We start from the raw sequence: 16,896 nt of genomic DNA on the forward strand, positions 1-16,896 counted from the left end.
GAAATGTTCCCTTGGTATCTAATTTTATTGAAGAGATCTCTAGTCTTTCCCATTCTACTGTTTTCCTCTATTTCTTTGCATTGTTCACCTAAGAAGGCTTTCTTATCTCTCCTTGCTGTTCTTTGGAACTCTGCATTCAGATGGGTGTATCTTCCCTTTTCTCCTTTGCCTTTTGCTTCTCTTCTTTTCTCAGCTATCTGTAAAGCCTCCTCAAACAACCATTTTGCCTTTTTGCATTTCTTTTTCTTGGGGATGGCTTTGGTCACCACCTCCTGTACAATGCTATGAACCTCCATCCATAGTTCTTCAGGTACTCTATCAGACCTAATCCCTTGAATCTATTTGTCATTTCCACTGTATAATTATAAGGGATCTGATTGAGGTCATACCTGAATGGCCTAGTGGTTTTCTCTACTTTCTTTAAGTCTGAATTTTCCAATAAGGAGCTCATGATCTGAAGTTACAATCAGCTTCAGGTGTGTGTTCTCTTTTTTTGCTAACTGTATAGAGCCTCTCCACCTTCAGCTGCAATGAATATAATCAATCTGACTTCAGTATTGATTATCTGGTGATGTCCATATGTAGAGTCATCTGTTGTGTTGTTGGAAAGGGGTGTTTGCTATGACCTGTGTATTTTCTTGGCAAAACTCAATTAGCCTGTGCTCTGCTTCATTTTGTACTCCAAGGTCAAATTTGTCTGTTACTCCAGGTATGGCTTTCTACTGTAACATTTTAATCCCATATTGATGAAAAGAACATCTTTTTGTGTGTGTGTGTTAGTCCTAGAAGGTCTTATAGGTCTTCATAGAACTGTTCGACTTGAGCTTCTTCAGCATTAATGGTTGGGGCACTGTGGTGTTGAATGTGGGTTACTGTGATGTTGAATGGTTTGCCTTTGAAACGAACAGAGATCGATCCTTGTGTCATTTTTGAGACTGCACTCAAGGACTGCATTTTGGACTCTTCTGTTACTATGAGGGCTACTCCATTTCTTCTCAGGGATTCTTGCCCACAATAGTAGATATAATGGTCATCTGAATTAAATTTGCTCATTCCCATCCATTTTAGTTCACTGATTCCTAAAAGGCTGATATTCACTCTTGACCTCTCCTGTCTGACCACACCCAATTTACCTTGATTCGTGAACCTGACACTCCATGTTCCTATGCAATCCTGTTCTTTACAGCATCGAACTTGACTCTCACCACCACTGCCTCAGTCGCTCAGTCGCGCCTGACTCCTTGAAACCCTGTGGACCGAGCCCGCCAGGCTCCTCTGTCCATGGTGTTTTCCAGGCAAGGATACTGCAGTGGTTTGCCATTTCCTTCTCCGGGGATTTTCCTTCTCCAGGCATTGAACCCGGGACTCCTGTACTGCAGGCAGATTCTTTACTGACTGAGCTACCAGGGAAGCCCATCCACAACTAGGCATCATTGGCTTTGGCTCAGCCTCTTCATTCTTTCTGGAGCCTATTTCTCCGCTCTTTACCAGTAACATGTTGGATACCTCCTGACCTGGGGGGCACATCTTCTTTTCATACTTTTCATGGGATTCTCAGGGCAAGAATACTGAAGTGGCTTGCCATTCCCATCTCTAGTGGACCACGTTTTGTCAGAACTCTCCACCATAACCCATCCATCTTGGGTGGTGCACAGCATGGCTCATAATTTCATTGAATCACACAAGGCTGTGGTCCATATGATCATTTTGGTTGGTTTTCTGGGATTGTGGTTTTCGTTCTGGAGGTTAGCTATATGTATTTTTTACATAATTTTTTTTAATCAAGCAGAGTTCTGTATTCCTAATGTGCTGAGTCTTTATCATGAATGTTGATTTCTGTCAAGTTTTTTCTGCATAAATTTATATGATCATTTGATTGTTATTCCTTGTCCTGTGAATACAGATTGACTTTCAGACACCAAACCAGTCTTGCATCCCTTGAATAAAACTCCCTTGGTTATAACATATAAATTCATTTTATACATCGCTGAATACTATTTTTTTAAATTTTGTATAGAATTTGTGTGTTAAGGTTCATGATGGGTATTGGTCTATAGTTTTCTTTTTTTGGTATTACATTTGTTTAGCTTTGGTACCAGGAAACACTATACTAATAGTTATTCCTCTTCTATTTTATATAAGAAATTGTAAAGGATTTGTATTAGCTCCTTTCTTTAATGTTGAGTAGAATTCTCCAGTGAAACCATCTTGGCCTGGGGATTTCTTTTCCAACAGATTTTTTTCAACTATGAATTCAATTTCTATAATACAGACATATCTCGGAGACATTGTGTGTTCAGCTCCAGACCACCACAATAAAGTCTATTAAGTGTGCAACAGCATTATGTTTAAAAAACAATATCTATAATCTTGATTTTAAATACTTTATTGCTACAAAAATGCTAACAATCATTTGAGCCTTCAGGGAGTCACAATCTTTTTGCAACAGTAACATCAAAGATCACTAATCAGATCATTAACAAATGTAACAGCAAAGTTTGAAATACTGTGAAAATTACAAAAATTTGATACAGAGACACAAAGTGAGTGATTGCTGTTGGAAAATAGGCACCAAGAGACTTGCCAGATACAGTGTTGCCACAAACCTTCACTTTGTAAAAAACACAGTTATCTGTGAAGAGCAATAAAATGAGGAATGCCTGTAGTTATAAGGCTATTAAGTGATCTATTTAGTACTGTGTGAGTTTTGGTAATTTGTACTTTTTAACAAACTGGCCCATTTCATCTAAGTTGTAAAGTTTATGTACTTAGATCTGTTCACAATATGCTCTTGCTATGCTTTCAATTCTGTGGCTCAGCAGTGACACACTATGCCATTTCTGAGAGTTGTAGTTTTCGTCTTTTTTGTCAGTCTCACTATAGGTAACTTCCGAAAGGTACATCAACTTCTTTTTTTTTCTTTGCAACCAGCTCCTTAATTTCACTTTTTTCTTTCTGCTTGTTATGGGCTTATCCTGTTATTCTTTTTCTAGTTCCTTAAGAAGAAAACTTAGACCACTGGTTTGACTCCTATTTTCTAATGGAAGTATTTAGTGTTATAAATTTGAGAGCCATGATTTTGTTCCCCTCAAATTTTGATAAGTTACATGTCCTTTTTTATTCAATCCAATGTATTTTTGTAATCTCATGAATATTTAGAAATGTGTTGTTTACTTTCCATGTGTTCAAAGACTTATCTAACGCATTCTATCATTAATTTCTAGATTATTTAACTTCAGTTCTTTTAAATATGTTGAAATGTGTTTCAAGGCCCAACACATTGGCTATCTTGATGAGCATCAAATTAATTCTTGAAAAGAATGTCTGTTCTACTGTTGTTGTGTAGAGTATAATGTCATAATAATGAGCAAATGTCAATCAGATCTTGTTAGTTGACAAAGTTAAGTTCTTCTGTATCTTCGCTGATTTTTTTGTCTCAGTAGTTCAACTGGTTGTTGAGAGAGGTGTACTGAAATCACCAACTGCCATTCCAGATTTACCCATTTTTCCTTTCAGTTCTATCAGCGTTGCTTCATGGTTTCTGAAGCTTTGTCTTTTAGGGATACATATTTAGGACTGCTGTGTCTTACTAGTGGATTTATGCAATATCCCCTTCTGTTACAGAATTTTCATTCCTCTGAAGTCTACTGATATAAATAGCCACTCTACTTTATTCTGATGTTTACATGGTTTACCTTTCTCTCTACACTTACTTTAAACCAACTTATAGCCCTATATTTAAAGTGCATTTGTCAACAGTATATAGTTGGGTCATGGTTTTTTTCAATCCATTGTGTAAACGTCTTAACTGGTATGAGACAAATTATATTTAATATAACTGATACAATAGGGCTTAAGACTGCCATTTTACTGTTTATTTTCCCCTCAGTTGTTCAATTCTCTACTTCACTTTTTCTGCCCTCCTGTGGGTTACTTGAACATTTTTAAAATTCCATTTTGATTTATCCATAGTGTCTTTATAAACAACTTTTAACTCTGAGATAACTGTGTGTATGTGTGCTCATGTCTGACTCTTTGTGAACCCCATGAACTGCGACCGCCAGGCTCCTCTGTCCTTGTTCCAACTGTCAAACAAAATTAGAAAACTCAAGAGGAGGACTGTCGATTATATTTCCCTGTATTTCTACTCTCTGTTCCTCCTTCATTCCTAATGTTTCCAGCTTCTTTCGTCATTTTCTGTTTGGAAACTTTGTTTAGCCATTCTACACTAAGATTTACTAGTGAAACATTTTTAGTTTTACTTTATCTGAAAATGTCTATTTCAGTTTTATTCCTGAGGTTATTTTTCTGGGTACAGTTCTTTTCTTTCTGCACTTAAAAAATGTTGTGCCACTTCCTCTGGGCTCCATGGTTTCTAATGAGAGATCTGCCATTCAATTTTTCCCCAATAAAATCATTTAGTTGCTGTCAAGCTTTTCTCTGCTCTTAATTTTCAGAAGTTTGATTATGATGTGCCTTGTCATGGACTTCTCTGGCTTTATCCTGCTTAGGGTTCATTCAACCTTTTGATTGTATGTTGTTGTTTAGTTGCTAAGACACGTCCGACTTTTTGCGACCCCATGGACTATAACCTGCCAGGTTCCTCTGTCCGTAGGATTTTCCAGGCAAGGATACTGGGGTGGGTTGCCATTTCCTTATCCAGGGGGTCGTCCCAATCCAGGCATCAAACCCGCGTTTCTTGCATCTCCTCCGTTGACAGGCAAATTCTTTACCACTGCACTATCTGGGATTATATAGGTTTATGCCTTTTGCCAAGTTTGGGGAACTTTCAGACAGTATTTATTCAAATACTCTTTCAGCTCTATGCTCTCTTCTACTTCTGGAGCTCTGAGAACAAAGAAATTAGGTTTTTTATTATTGTTTCACAGGTTCCTGAGGCTCTGTTATTTGATGTCTTCTCTGTTGTTTAGGCTGGGTAATTTGTTACTGTATCGTCAAATTCACTACTTCTTTCCAAAATCTTCTCAACTCTTCTCTGGAACCCATCCAATTAGTTTTTATTTCAATTACTGCATTTTTCAGTTCCAAAACTTCTTAATTCTTTATCACATTTTCCATTTCTTTCTTGCAATTTTCCATTTGTTTCAAAAGTGTTTATAATTGGTTGCTGAAATGTCAATAGAATGACTTAATTTTTTAATTGGTGGTAATGATGACTGGTTTAAAAGCCTTGTGAGATAATTTCAACATCTGTTTTATCATGTTGTTGGCATTTGTTGATTCTTCTTTTCTCATTCAAGTTGGGATTTTCCTGATGGGTGGTAAGATGATTTTTTAAATACTTTGGTCATTTGGGATACTGTTAAGAGACTAGATCATATTCAATCCTGTGTGGTAACAAGCCTCTACTAAGTCACAGGGTTAACTGAGCCTGTAGGAGAAGGCACAGGATGGGGAGACTAACTCTGCACCACCAGGAAGTACGGGCGCTCCACGGGGTCTCCGCTGACAGCCTGGTGGTGACGGGGGTGGAGGCGGGGTGCACTGGGGCAGGGTGGGCGGCTGTCTTGTTACCAGGAGAAAGAGGTAGAAGCCGATGCTCCTGACTCAGCCTCCACTGACCCTGTGGCAGGGGGACAGACACCCTGTTACTGGTGTGTGTGACAGGAATCTAGGCTCCCCTCTTGGTCTTCACTGACTCTGCTCCCACCGAGTGTCTCATCCCCATGGCAACTCCTCACCACAGGGCAGGAGCAGAATCCACAGACACTGCAGGGGCAGGGGACAGCAGAGAGGGGACCGTATGAAGTTCCATGAAGGGAAAGGCACCGGCGTGGGTGGAGGTGGAGGAGGAAGTCTAGGCTGAAAAAGGAACAGATGCTGGGCTGTTTCTTCCTCCAGGCATTTTGCTGCAATAGAGTGTTCACTGTCAGATAGGTTTCTGACATTCTAAGTTACCCTACTCCCAGTCCTTGGCAAAACAGAACAGACTTTTCTTACGGCTTTTGTGTCTGTAAAAGTCGGCATTTCTCAGTTGTGGTCATCCAGTTTGAGACATGAAGGAAACAAAAAGAAAATGTTAAGAATTTAATGCTATGACAATCCTTAACTCCCAGGGTCCCACACAGGCTCATCTTCTCTCCACCCTTCAAAGTCTTGTTTGTTTTATGTGTGATGTCCAGTGTTTTTAACTGTGTACTTAGTGGGAGTGGTAGGAGATATGTGTCTATCTTACTTTGTGTGGGAAAAAAAGTACATGTGTTTAAGGAATTAAAGGCCTAACTTAAGCTAATTTTATATGCAGAGTCAAAATAGAAGATGAGCATAAACTAAGATCAGAGAAATGCAGTAATAGCTATGAAATAATCCCATCTTCCATAGAATTATTACCTTTCCCAGCTGTCCTCCTGATCTTGGGAATGGTGAATTTTTTCAAAGGATTGCCATTTATGCCAGTAACAAATAAAGGTTCACTGGTTGAGTTCATTTTCCATAGAGTCTTGTATTTAGCAATCTCTTTCATTTCCATTTTGTTGGTGGCCTAAAATCAACCCAAAGTTATTAAACAAAAGGTCAATAAATAATAAAAGGCAATGGCAGTAAAACTGTTTAAAAGTTCTTATATGGAATTGAATAGATATATTTTTAGTCACACAACAGATTTCAATCTCATTTTGCAGGTTACTCAAAATAGAAAATGAGTTAACTTTTGATTTTATGTACTATTTAAAATATTTTGTAGTTTTTGTTTTTTTTTTTTAAATTTTTACTCATTTATTTATTTATTTTAATTTGGCTGCACTGGGTCTTAGTTGTGGCATGCAGGATCTAGCTCTCTGTCCAGGGATCGAACCCAGGCCCCCTGCACTGGAAGAGCAGTCTTAGGGAACCTAAGGGACCAGCAGGGAAGTCTCTATTTTATAGTTTCTAACAGACATTTTCCTTGCAGTTTAAACCTTCTGTGTTTCCAAAAAGCTTAATAACTTCTAAACAACAAATTTTTATTAACATTTGGTAAAATTCTTGCAAAGTACCTATTTTTTAAAACATTTTTCCTATGGGCTTCTGCGAATTTAATATATTCTCTAAATTGGAATCTTTGGTTTTTGGAAACACCTTTATGGAAGTTGTAAATCAACTACTGCATTGGTATCCCTACAACTGATGGCCTAAAACAGTCAACCACTATTGTTCCACAGTATCACTACCAATGGATTAAGACATTATACATCATCATACCACTATTCCTTTTCCTCCCTTCAACCTTTTCCCCAAACATACACACATATAGTAATTAACCTTCCAAGGAGAACTCAAACAGGATATCAAAGGGAACCTATGGTGTCCACACACAGAGAAGTATATGCAAAGATATATTTTTCATGCCATTTCATAATATGGCGCTGGGCCTTCTGAAACCATCAACTGCTTTGTTCACAAACATGACATCACATTCCAAATTAAGAGCTGCCAAAATTCTACAGAAGGGTCACAAAGGAAAAGATTCTATAGAAGGTTCAAAAGCAGTTACTCTCCCAATCCCCACTCCTTCATTCTTTGTGAAAGGTGATCTCTCAACCTCACAGACATGGTTCAAAACAGGGAACGGCCCGAGACCTCTAGGAAGAGAAGAAAACCAGCCTTTCTCTCATCCAGTCACATCCAGTCACATGATATAGCAAAGATCATCCCTTTCCCAGTAATCTCAGTAAAGAGTACCTGATGAGTAAATAAATGATGAATAATGTTCTTGGAACTTGAGTCACAAATACATAAAATTCTAAATTATTCAGCAGAGTTCTAAATAGTTGAAAGAAAGAATTCTGATAAAAGGTTCAATCAGATCTATACATGATAAGCTACATACACATTTAATGAGATTAAGTCAAGAATCCCCCAGCTAGGACAATATGATGTCAAGATGAAATATGTTTTAGTCCAGCTTTTCATTTTATAGATCAGGGGCTGGCAAACTATAGCCTATGCATCCAATCCAGCCCACTAGTTTTTGTAGAGCTCACAGCTAAACAGTTTAAAAAAAAAATCAAGGATAGTATTTCATGTCACTTGAAAAATTATATGAAATTCAAATTTCAGGATCTGTAGGAAGTTTCACTGGAATATAGCCACACTTATTGTCTATGGCTGCTTTCCTACTAGAACTGCTGCTGCTGCTGCTGCTAAGTCACTTCAGTCGTGTCTGACTCTGTGCGACCCCATAGACGGCAGCCCACCAGGCTCCCCCGTCCCTGGGATTCTCCAGGCAAGAACACTGGAGTGGGTTGCCATTTCCTTCTCCAATGCATGAAAGTGAAAAGTGAAAGTGAAGACGTTCAGTTGTTTCCAACTCTTAGCGACCCCATGGACTGCAGCCTCCCAGGCTCTTCTGTCCATGGGATTTTCCAGACAAGAGTACTGGAGTGGGGTGCCATTGCCTTCTTCGACTCGAACAGCAGGGTTGAGTGAATATGAGACCCTTGGCACACAAAGACTAAAATACTTACCATCTAGCCCTTTACAGAAAAAGTTTGCCAACCCCTGTTGTAAATGAAACTACTAAGCATCAAAGAATCAGGATGATAAAAACTAGACTTTATAACTTCCATTTTAGGGTTTTTTCTCTTACACTCCTGTTGTTTCAATTCTCTTTCCACTGTATCCTGAATTTCATTCCCACCCACTTGGCTTCTCTGTATCTACCCCCACATTTAACCAGGTTCACACCTGATCAAGTAAAAAGCAAAACAGACAAAACCTGCCAGGGTCAGATTTGCCCCTCTCTAGATCACCATGGGGTCGCAAAGAGTCAGACACGACTGAGCGACTGAACTGAACTGAGATCACGTCCTACTTCCTCTGCGATTGACTTCTATTTCTGCCTCCATTACTCTACCTAAACAGCAGTCTTCAGTCACCAGTGGTTTCCACGTCCGTCTCTCATTCACATCGTACGTTTCTGATTCACAGCTTACCTGGCCCCTCTACCTTTGAAACTGGTGACCAGGCTCTTCTTGAAATAAAAGCCTGACTTGAAATAATGCCCTGACTTCTGTGACTTCACAATCCTGATTTTACAGCTACTGCTCAGGGATGGTTTTTTAGTCTCTTAGTAACTCACCTGTCTTTACCTGGCCTTTATTTTCTTTTAAGTTTTACTTGTATAAGATACATTTTAAACTATTCTCTTAAATTTTCTTTTAGTATTTTGCCAAACTAATCTTTGTAAATAATAAAAATAATACTCAGTGGTTTTAATTTGCATTTCTTTCATTATTAGCAAGATTGAGTCATCCTGTTTATTCTCTGAATCACTTGTTCCAACCTTTTTCTCTTGTTTTTCAGCTAAAATGGTCAGCGAATGATTTGTAAGGACTCTATATACACAGAAATTAACTTCTGCCTGTCATCAGTGTTGCAGCATTTTTGTCTGTTAGTTTTGTTGACAGCATTTTCCTCCCATAGAAAAACTTTAATTTTTGTGTAGTCTAGGGATGAGATGGTTGCATGGTATCACCGACTTGATGGACATGAGTCTGCGCAAGCTCTGGGAGTTGGTGATGGACAGGGATGCCTGGCGTGCTGCAGCCCATGGGGTCTCAAAGAGTTGGACACAACTGAGCGACTGAACTGAACTGAACTTCTCAGTATGTTAGTATACTGGGTTTTTATATTATCACCAGAAGTATATGAGTTCCAGTTGCTCAATACCCTCACTGACACTTCATATTGGCAAACTTTAATTCTTGCCAATATGATGCACATATCTCATTGTGGTTAGCTTGCACTACTCTGGTTTTTGATGAGATCAGTCATCTCCTGGGTATATTTATTGGTCATTTGGTGAAAACCTTTGTGAAATGCCTTTTTAAGTTTTTTCTCACTTTTCTGTAAAGCTCTTTATTCTATTCAATGCATTTGTAAGAAAAGAGAGACTAACTCTTGACCAAGTATACTTGTTGCAAATAATTTCTCCCATGTTTTTAAAACTTGTCATTACACTTCTTTAAACAAAAAGATCTAATTTTAATGCAGTAAAAATTATAAATTTTCCTATATATTGGTGCTTTTTCACTTTTGATCAACTTTAAGAAAGAAGTGCTGAAGATGGTGGAGTAAAAAGACCCTGGGCTCAGCTCCTCTCACAAGCACACCAAAATAACAACTATCTGCAGAATAACCACTAATGAAAAAAGCCTGGGACCTACCAGAAAAGACCTTCTACACTAAAGACTTAAAACATGGAACCACATCAAGACCACTAACATCATACTCAACAGTGAAAAGCTGAACGCACTCCCTCTAAGATCAGGAACAAGACAAGAATGCCCACTCTTGCCATTTTTATTCAACACACTTTTGGAAGTCCTAGCCACAGCAATCATGTTTTAAAGAATTTATTCCAAGGTACTTTATGATTTTTAAATCACTACATGATATACTATGGATTTTTCAAATTTACATTTTATTCACTGCAAATGTTTTAAATGGTGTTGACGATAATAACATAAGCTCTTATTAGTGCTTTAGATACAGATTGATCCATTTAATCCTCATTATATCCCTATGAGATATCCTTTTTTATAATTAGAAAAAGAAGTCCATCGAAGTTAAATTATGTTCCCCAGGATACAAAGCTAGAAAGTGTTGAATCTGGAATTCAAAGTCAGGCAGTCTGGCATCAGACTGAATGCACTCAACAGCTAGGCAAATTGACGTTCAGTGAAACTGATGCCTGCATATTAACTATCCAGAATCCTTGTTAGGCACTTGTTAGTTTTAATATTTTTACATATGTTTGCATTTTTCCATAATAAAAACAGAGCTATACGAGTCCTTGTTAAATGTGTGTAAGTTATTCAAGAGAAATGGCTGGCTGTGAAGAATGGAACACTAGAAGATTTAGGAATGCGGAGGAGGGAGATTTATCAGTTTCCACCTTTATTATCTTTTAAATCTTATCTTTGTAAATGTATATCCTCTAAAAACTTGGAAGATTTCCTTCACTCTTAGTGAGGACTCCCTTCATTCCCTCCCTATAGATACAAAAAAAAAATATATCTAAGAATAAATTTTAAAATGGCCTGGGCTGATACAAAGACTTGTTAAAAAAAAAAAAAAAGACTGAGGGTTATAAAATTTTTGCTTAAAAAGAGAATATCCTCACACTTTATTTTTGAGGAGTACTACTTATTATACTGAATACGCAAAAGTCTTCTCATATTAAGCCTTTAAAGTTGATTCAGTCTTTAAGTGGATTCAATCTTGAAGGTGACAAAAATAATACTAAAGACTATATGGAAGAAAAAACAGAATGATCAAGGAAATTCTGAGAAATGATTGGAGCAGGAAAAATGGCACTACTGAATATTAAAATTTAGTTAGTCGTTACAGCAATTATAATTAGCTTGGTACACGACTACTCAATTAAATCAGGTTCTATTAATAAAGGGGATGATGAGTAATAGGCAACTTGAAACTGTGCCACTAACTCAAAAATAAACAAAGGACACTGTGGTGGGGAGAAAGTCCAAAAAATCCTATGACTTTGAAGATACTGATATTTCAAATCAGTAGGGAATCTATGGTATTAATTACGTTAGCAGCTTCTAACCAAACTCTCTGAGAAGCACTGCCCTAGAGAAGCTCTTGCATACGTCTACCTGCAGGCAAGCAGAGGAATCAAAGCAGCCCTGTCACTGAACAACTAAAACGTCTTCTCACCACCCAGCAGGTAAGTACGCTGCAGTGTATACACCAGGAAATAACAACACATGAGTGAAAACGAACGAACCCAGGCACATGAAACAACATGTCAAATCAAGTTACACAGATTAAAGCATGATTCCAATTATCAATGGATAATTTCCATAATTGATTAAGTCAAGAGATACTACTAAACCCATGTTATGTCTAAGTGTGGAGAACAGCCAGGAGAGTAACTGAGCATTGAAGCTGCCTGCCCCAAGGAAGGAAAACTAGCGACAGAAGAGACTGGGACAGGGACGACTGCCTTTCAGCGTCCACCTTCAGCCCTGGGACTCTGTACATAGTCACATGCATTAATCTGATTACAAGCAAAAGTTAAGAAGTGTTTGTGGCTTATATTGGACAAAAATACAGATGAATGTATATGCAAAACAGAAACAAGGCTCACAGATATAGAAAACCAACTTCTGGTTACCAAAGGGGAGAGGAAAGGAGAAGGGAAAAGTTAGGCGTATGGGATTAACAAACTCCTACATACAAAAGGGAATGGCAAACCACTTCAGGATTCTTGCCTTGACACCCCATGAACAGGACGAAAATGCAAAAAGAAAGGACACTGAAAAATGAACTCCCCGGGTGGGTAGGTGCCCAATATGCTACCGGAGTTCAGTGGAGAAATAACTCCAGAAAGAATAAAGAGACAGAGCCAAAGCAAAAACAACACCCAGCTGTGGATGTGACTGGTGACGCAATTAAGTTCAATGTTGTAAAGAGCAATATTGCATAGGAACCTGGAATGTTAGGTCCAGGAATTAAGGCAAATTGGAAGTGGTTAAACAGGAGATAGCAAGAGTGAACAATGACATTTTAGCAATCAGCGAACTAAAATGGACTGGAATGAGCGAATTTAACTCAGATAACCATTGTATCTACTATTGTGGGCAAGAACCCCTTAGAAGAAATGGAGTAGCCATCATAGTCAACAAACGAGTACGAAATGCAACAAAAGAGTCTGAAATGCAGTACTTGGATGCAATCTCAAAAACGACAGAATGATCTCTTCATTTCCAAGGCAAACCATTCGATATCACAGTAATCCAAGTCTATGCCCCTATGAGTAATGCTGAAAAAGCTGAAGTTGAATGGTTCTGTGAAGACCTACAAGACCTTCTAAAACTAACACACAAAAAAGATGTCCGTTTCACCATAGGGGACTGGAATGCAAAAGTAGGGAGTCAAGAAATACCCAGAGTAATAGGCAAATTTGGCCTTGGAGTACAGAATGAAGAAGGGAAAAGGATGACAGAGCTTTGCCAAGAGAACGCACTGGTCATAGCAAACACCCTCCTCCAGCAACACAAGAGAAGACTACACATGGACATCACCAGATGGTCAATACTGAAATCAGATTGATTATATTATTCTTTACAGCCAAAGATGGAGAAACAAAAACAAGACCGGGAGGTGACTGGCTCAGACCAGGAACTTCTTATGGCCAAATTCAGACTTAAATTGAAGAAAGTAGGGAAAACCACTAGACCATTCAGATAGGACCTAAATCAAATCCCTTACCATTATACAGTGGAAGTGACAAATAGATTAAAGGGATTAGATCTGATTGACAGAGTGCCTGAAGAACTATGGACGGAGGTTCGTGATACTGTATAGGAGGAAGGGATCAATACCATCCCCAAGAAAAAGAAATGCAAAAGGGCAAAATGATTGTCTGAGGGGGCCTTACAAATAGCTGAGAAAAGAAGAGAAGTGAAAGGCAAAGGAGAAAAGGAAAGATATACCCATCTGAATGCAGAGTTCCAAAGAATAGCAAGGAGAGATAAGAAAGCCTTCCTCAGCGATCAATGCAAAGAAATAGAGGAAAACAATAGTATGGGAAAGTCTAGAGATCTCTTCAAGAAAATTAGAGATACCAAGGGAAATTTTCATGCAAAGATGGGCATAATAAAGGACAGAAATGGCATGGACCTAACAGAAGCAGAAGATATTAAGAAGAGATGGCAAGAATACACAGAAGAACTATACAAAAAAGATCTTCACGACCCAGATAATCACAGTGGTGTGATCACCAACCTAGAGCCAGACATCCTGGAGTGCGAAGTCAAGTGGGCCTTACGAAGAAGCACCACTACGAATAAAGCTAGTGGAGGTGATGGAATTCCAGTTAAGCTATTTCAAATCCTAAAAGATGATGCTGTGAAAGTGCTGTACTCAATATGCCAGCAGGAAAACTCAGCAGTGGCCACAGGACTGGAAAAGGTCAGTTTTCATTCCAATCCCAAAGAAAGGCAATGCCAAAGAATGCTCAAACTACCGCACAATTGATCTCATCTCACACACTAGTAATGTAATGCTCAAAATTCTCCAAGCCAGACTTCAACAGTACATGAACTGTGAACTTCCAGATGTTCAAGCTGGATTTAGAAAAGGTAGAGGAACCAGAGATCAAATTGCCAACATCCATTGGATCACTGAAAAAGCAAGAGAGTTCCAGAAAAAATATCTACTTCTGCTTTACTGACTATGCCAAAGCCTTTGATTGTGTGGACCACAACAAACTGCGGGAAATTCTTAGAGATGGGAATACCAGACCACCTGACCTGCCTCTTGAGAAATCTGTATGCACGTCAGGAAGCAACAGTTACAACTGGACACGGAGGAACAGACTGGTTTTAAATAGGGAAAGGAGTACATCAAGGCTGTATATTGTCACCCTGCTTCTTTAACTTATACACAGAGTACATCATAAGAAACGCTGGGCTGGATGAAGCACAAGCTGGAATCAAGATTGCCAGGAGAAATATCAATAACCCCAGATATGCAGATGACACCACTGTTACGGCAGAAAGTGAAGAAGAACTAAAGAGCCTCTTGATGAAAGTGAAAGAGGAGAGTGAAAAAGTTGGCTTAAAACTCAATATTCAGAAAACGAAGATCATGGCATCCAGTCCCATCACTTCATAGAAAATAGATGGGGAAATAGTGGAAACAGTGACAGACTATTTTCTTCAGCTCCAAAATCACTGCAGATGGTGATGGCAGCCTTGAAAATTAAAGACATTTGCTCCTTGGAAGAAAAGCTATGACCAACCTAGACAGCATATTAAAAAGCAGAGATACTACTTAGATGACAAAGGTCCATCTAGTCAAAGCTATGTTTTTTCCAGTAGTCATGTATGGATGAGAGAGTTGGACCATAAAGAAAGCTGAGGGCCGAAAAATTGATGCTTTTGTGAACTGTAGTGTTGGAGAAGACTCTTGAGAGTCCCTTGGACTGCAAGGAGATCCAACCAGTCCATCCTAAAGGAGATCAGTCCTGAATATTCATTGGAAGGACTAATACTGAAGCTGAAACTCCAATACTTTGGCCACCTGATGGGAAGAACTGACTCATTGGAAAAGACACTCATGCTGGGAAAGATTGAAGTAGGGAGGAGAAGGGGACGACAGAGGATGAGATAGTTGGATGGCATCACCGACTCAATGGACATGAGTTTCTCTAAACTCTAGGAGTTGGTGGTGGACAGGGAGGCCTGGCATGCTGCAGTCCATGCGGTCGCAAAGAGTTGGACACAACTGAGCAACAGAACTGAACTGACATATAAAAATAGATAAGCAAAAAGGATATAATGTATAGCACAGGAAATTATACCCATTAACTTGTAATAACATATTATGGAATATAAGCTCAAAAAATACTCAATCACTATGCTATTAGACCCATGTCCTATTGCTGTACATAATACTATAAATCAATTATACTTCAATTAAACAATAAGATATAAGGTTATGCCATTAAATATGGTGACAACTTTGACAAGAATCAGACTATCTAGGAAGAACAGTATAACATTTTTCAGAAAGAGGCAGAGTATTCACTTTGATGGAAAAACATTAATTTTGGTATCATATGTCAAGGAGTTCTCCCAGATCCAGGTAACATCCTGAGATTATGGGGGAAAGTTTGTTTTTGTTGTGGTGGTGATTGTTATTATTATATAAATGTTCCAGGTCCTTTTGCTATTTGGCTATATGTATGATTTCGTTTTTGTAATACACTTGACATTTTTTATAAGCAATGTTTGTCTTTTGGAATTGTCTAGTTCACTTAATGCTAAATAGAAAGTAGTAATATTTTGTACATGAAAGAAAATTAAGGCTAAAAGAATAGCAACTATAAGCTAGGATGTAAAAGAAAAGTGTTCACCAGTAAGTGCATTTATTTAAGTAAGAAAATCTTGAAGAAACAGGGATTAGACAAAGAAGCATGAACAAGTTTTAAAAAATCTTTTCTCCCTATAATTTACCTGGAAAGGAACTCTTCTTGCCATATTCCTACCTGCCCACTATGAGAACTACACAGTAATAGCTTGTCAATGTAAATGGGTGACTTTAAACTCAGGTCTGGTTGTCACACAATTCTTCTCTAAAAAGAATGCATGAGGAGACAGTCTGGGACACTTTAAGCAGGACTCGCTTGTTTCTATTAGATGGAAATACCACGGGTCACAGTGTAAAATCAGCAAGGGAAAAAAAAAAAAAACTGGCAGATAATGTAACAAAAGTTAAACACTAATTATACCTTGAGTTACTGCAAATTTCCTTTTCACGTTCTATTTTTATATTTTATTTTCCAACATATTAAGTTCGGAGGGATAGAGTTAAGAGTGTTCTATCGTCCTACATTACATAGAAGGATAAACATACTGATTAACTTCAGACTTAAGTTACACATGCATGTTTTAATTTCTAGGCTATCAGGATAGAGGAATAACTGGTTTGGTGAGAAGTCTCACTCACTGACTTGTGAACAGAGTGACATCTACTTTTTCGAGAACTGCCGCCACTGTGCTGTGTTAATCCCCCTCCCCCAGTCTCCTGAGTAGTGTGCTCCCCTACAGAGTTCCTAACTTTTAACTCATTCTCCATTAAGGCTCATTTAAATAAGAGAAAGCCAACAAACGTATAATAGAGAAAACAAAGAAAAGACAAAGATTGTTTCTTTGTAAAATCCAAAAAAAAATCTTAAAAATACTTCTGCTAAGACTGAAGACACAAATTTACAATTCTTTTATGAATCCCTGTAAAAAAATTTTTTTCCAGTTAGAAAAAAGTGATTGGAAAACTCATGCAGAAGAATAAGTACCTGAGAATAGCCAATATCCTTAACTGTTATTAAAACTTATTATGTGTGTGTGTGTTAGTTGCTCAGTC

The 16,896-nt window shown here is 38.2% G+C and overlaps 1 protein-coding gene across 1 annotated transcript in view; it reads right to left on the minus strand.

The window, feature by feature from the left end:
• TEX15 (testis expressed 15, meiosis and synapsis associated) overlaps positions 1–16,896 on the minus strand; it is a 74,347-nt gene that overhangs the window by 43,245 nt on the left and 14,206 nt on the right. The window contains exon 2 of the mRNA XM_043454595.1: positions 6,352–6,502. Within this exon, the coding sequence (XP_043310530.1) occupies positions 6,352–6,490 (139 nt within the window). The 5' untranslated portion in view covers positions 6,491–6,502. The remainder of the gene's footprint in view (positions 1–6,351; positions 6,503–16,896) is intronic.

This window comes from Cervus canadensis, chromosome 31, assembly GCF_019320065.1.
Source record: "Cervus canadensis isolate Bull #8, Minnesota chromosome 31, ASM1932006v1, whole genome shotgun sequence".
Classification (NCBI taxonomy): Eukaryota; Metazoa; Chordata; class Mammalia; order Artiodactyla; family Cervidae; genus Cervus; species Cervus canadensis.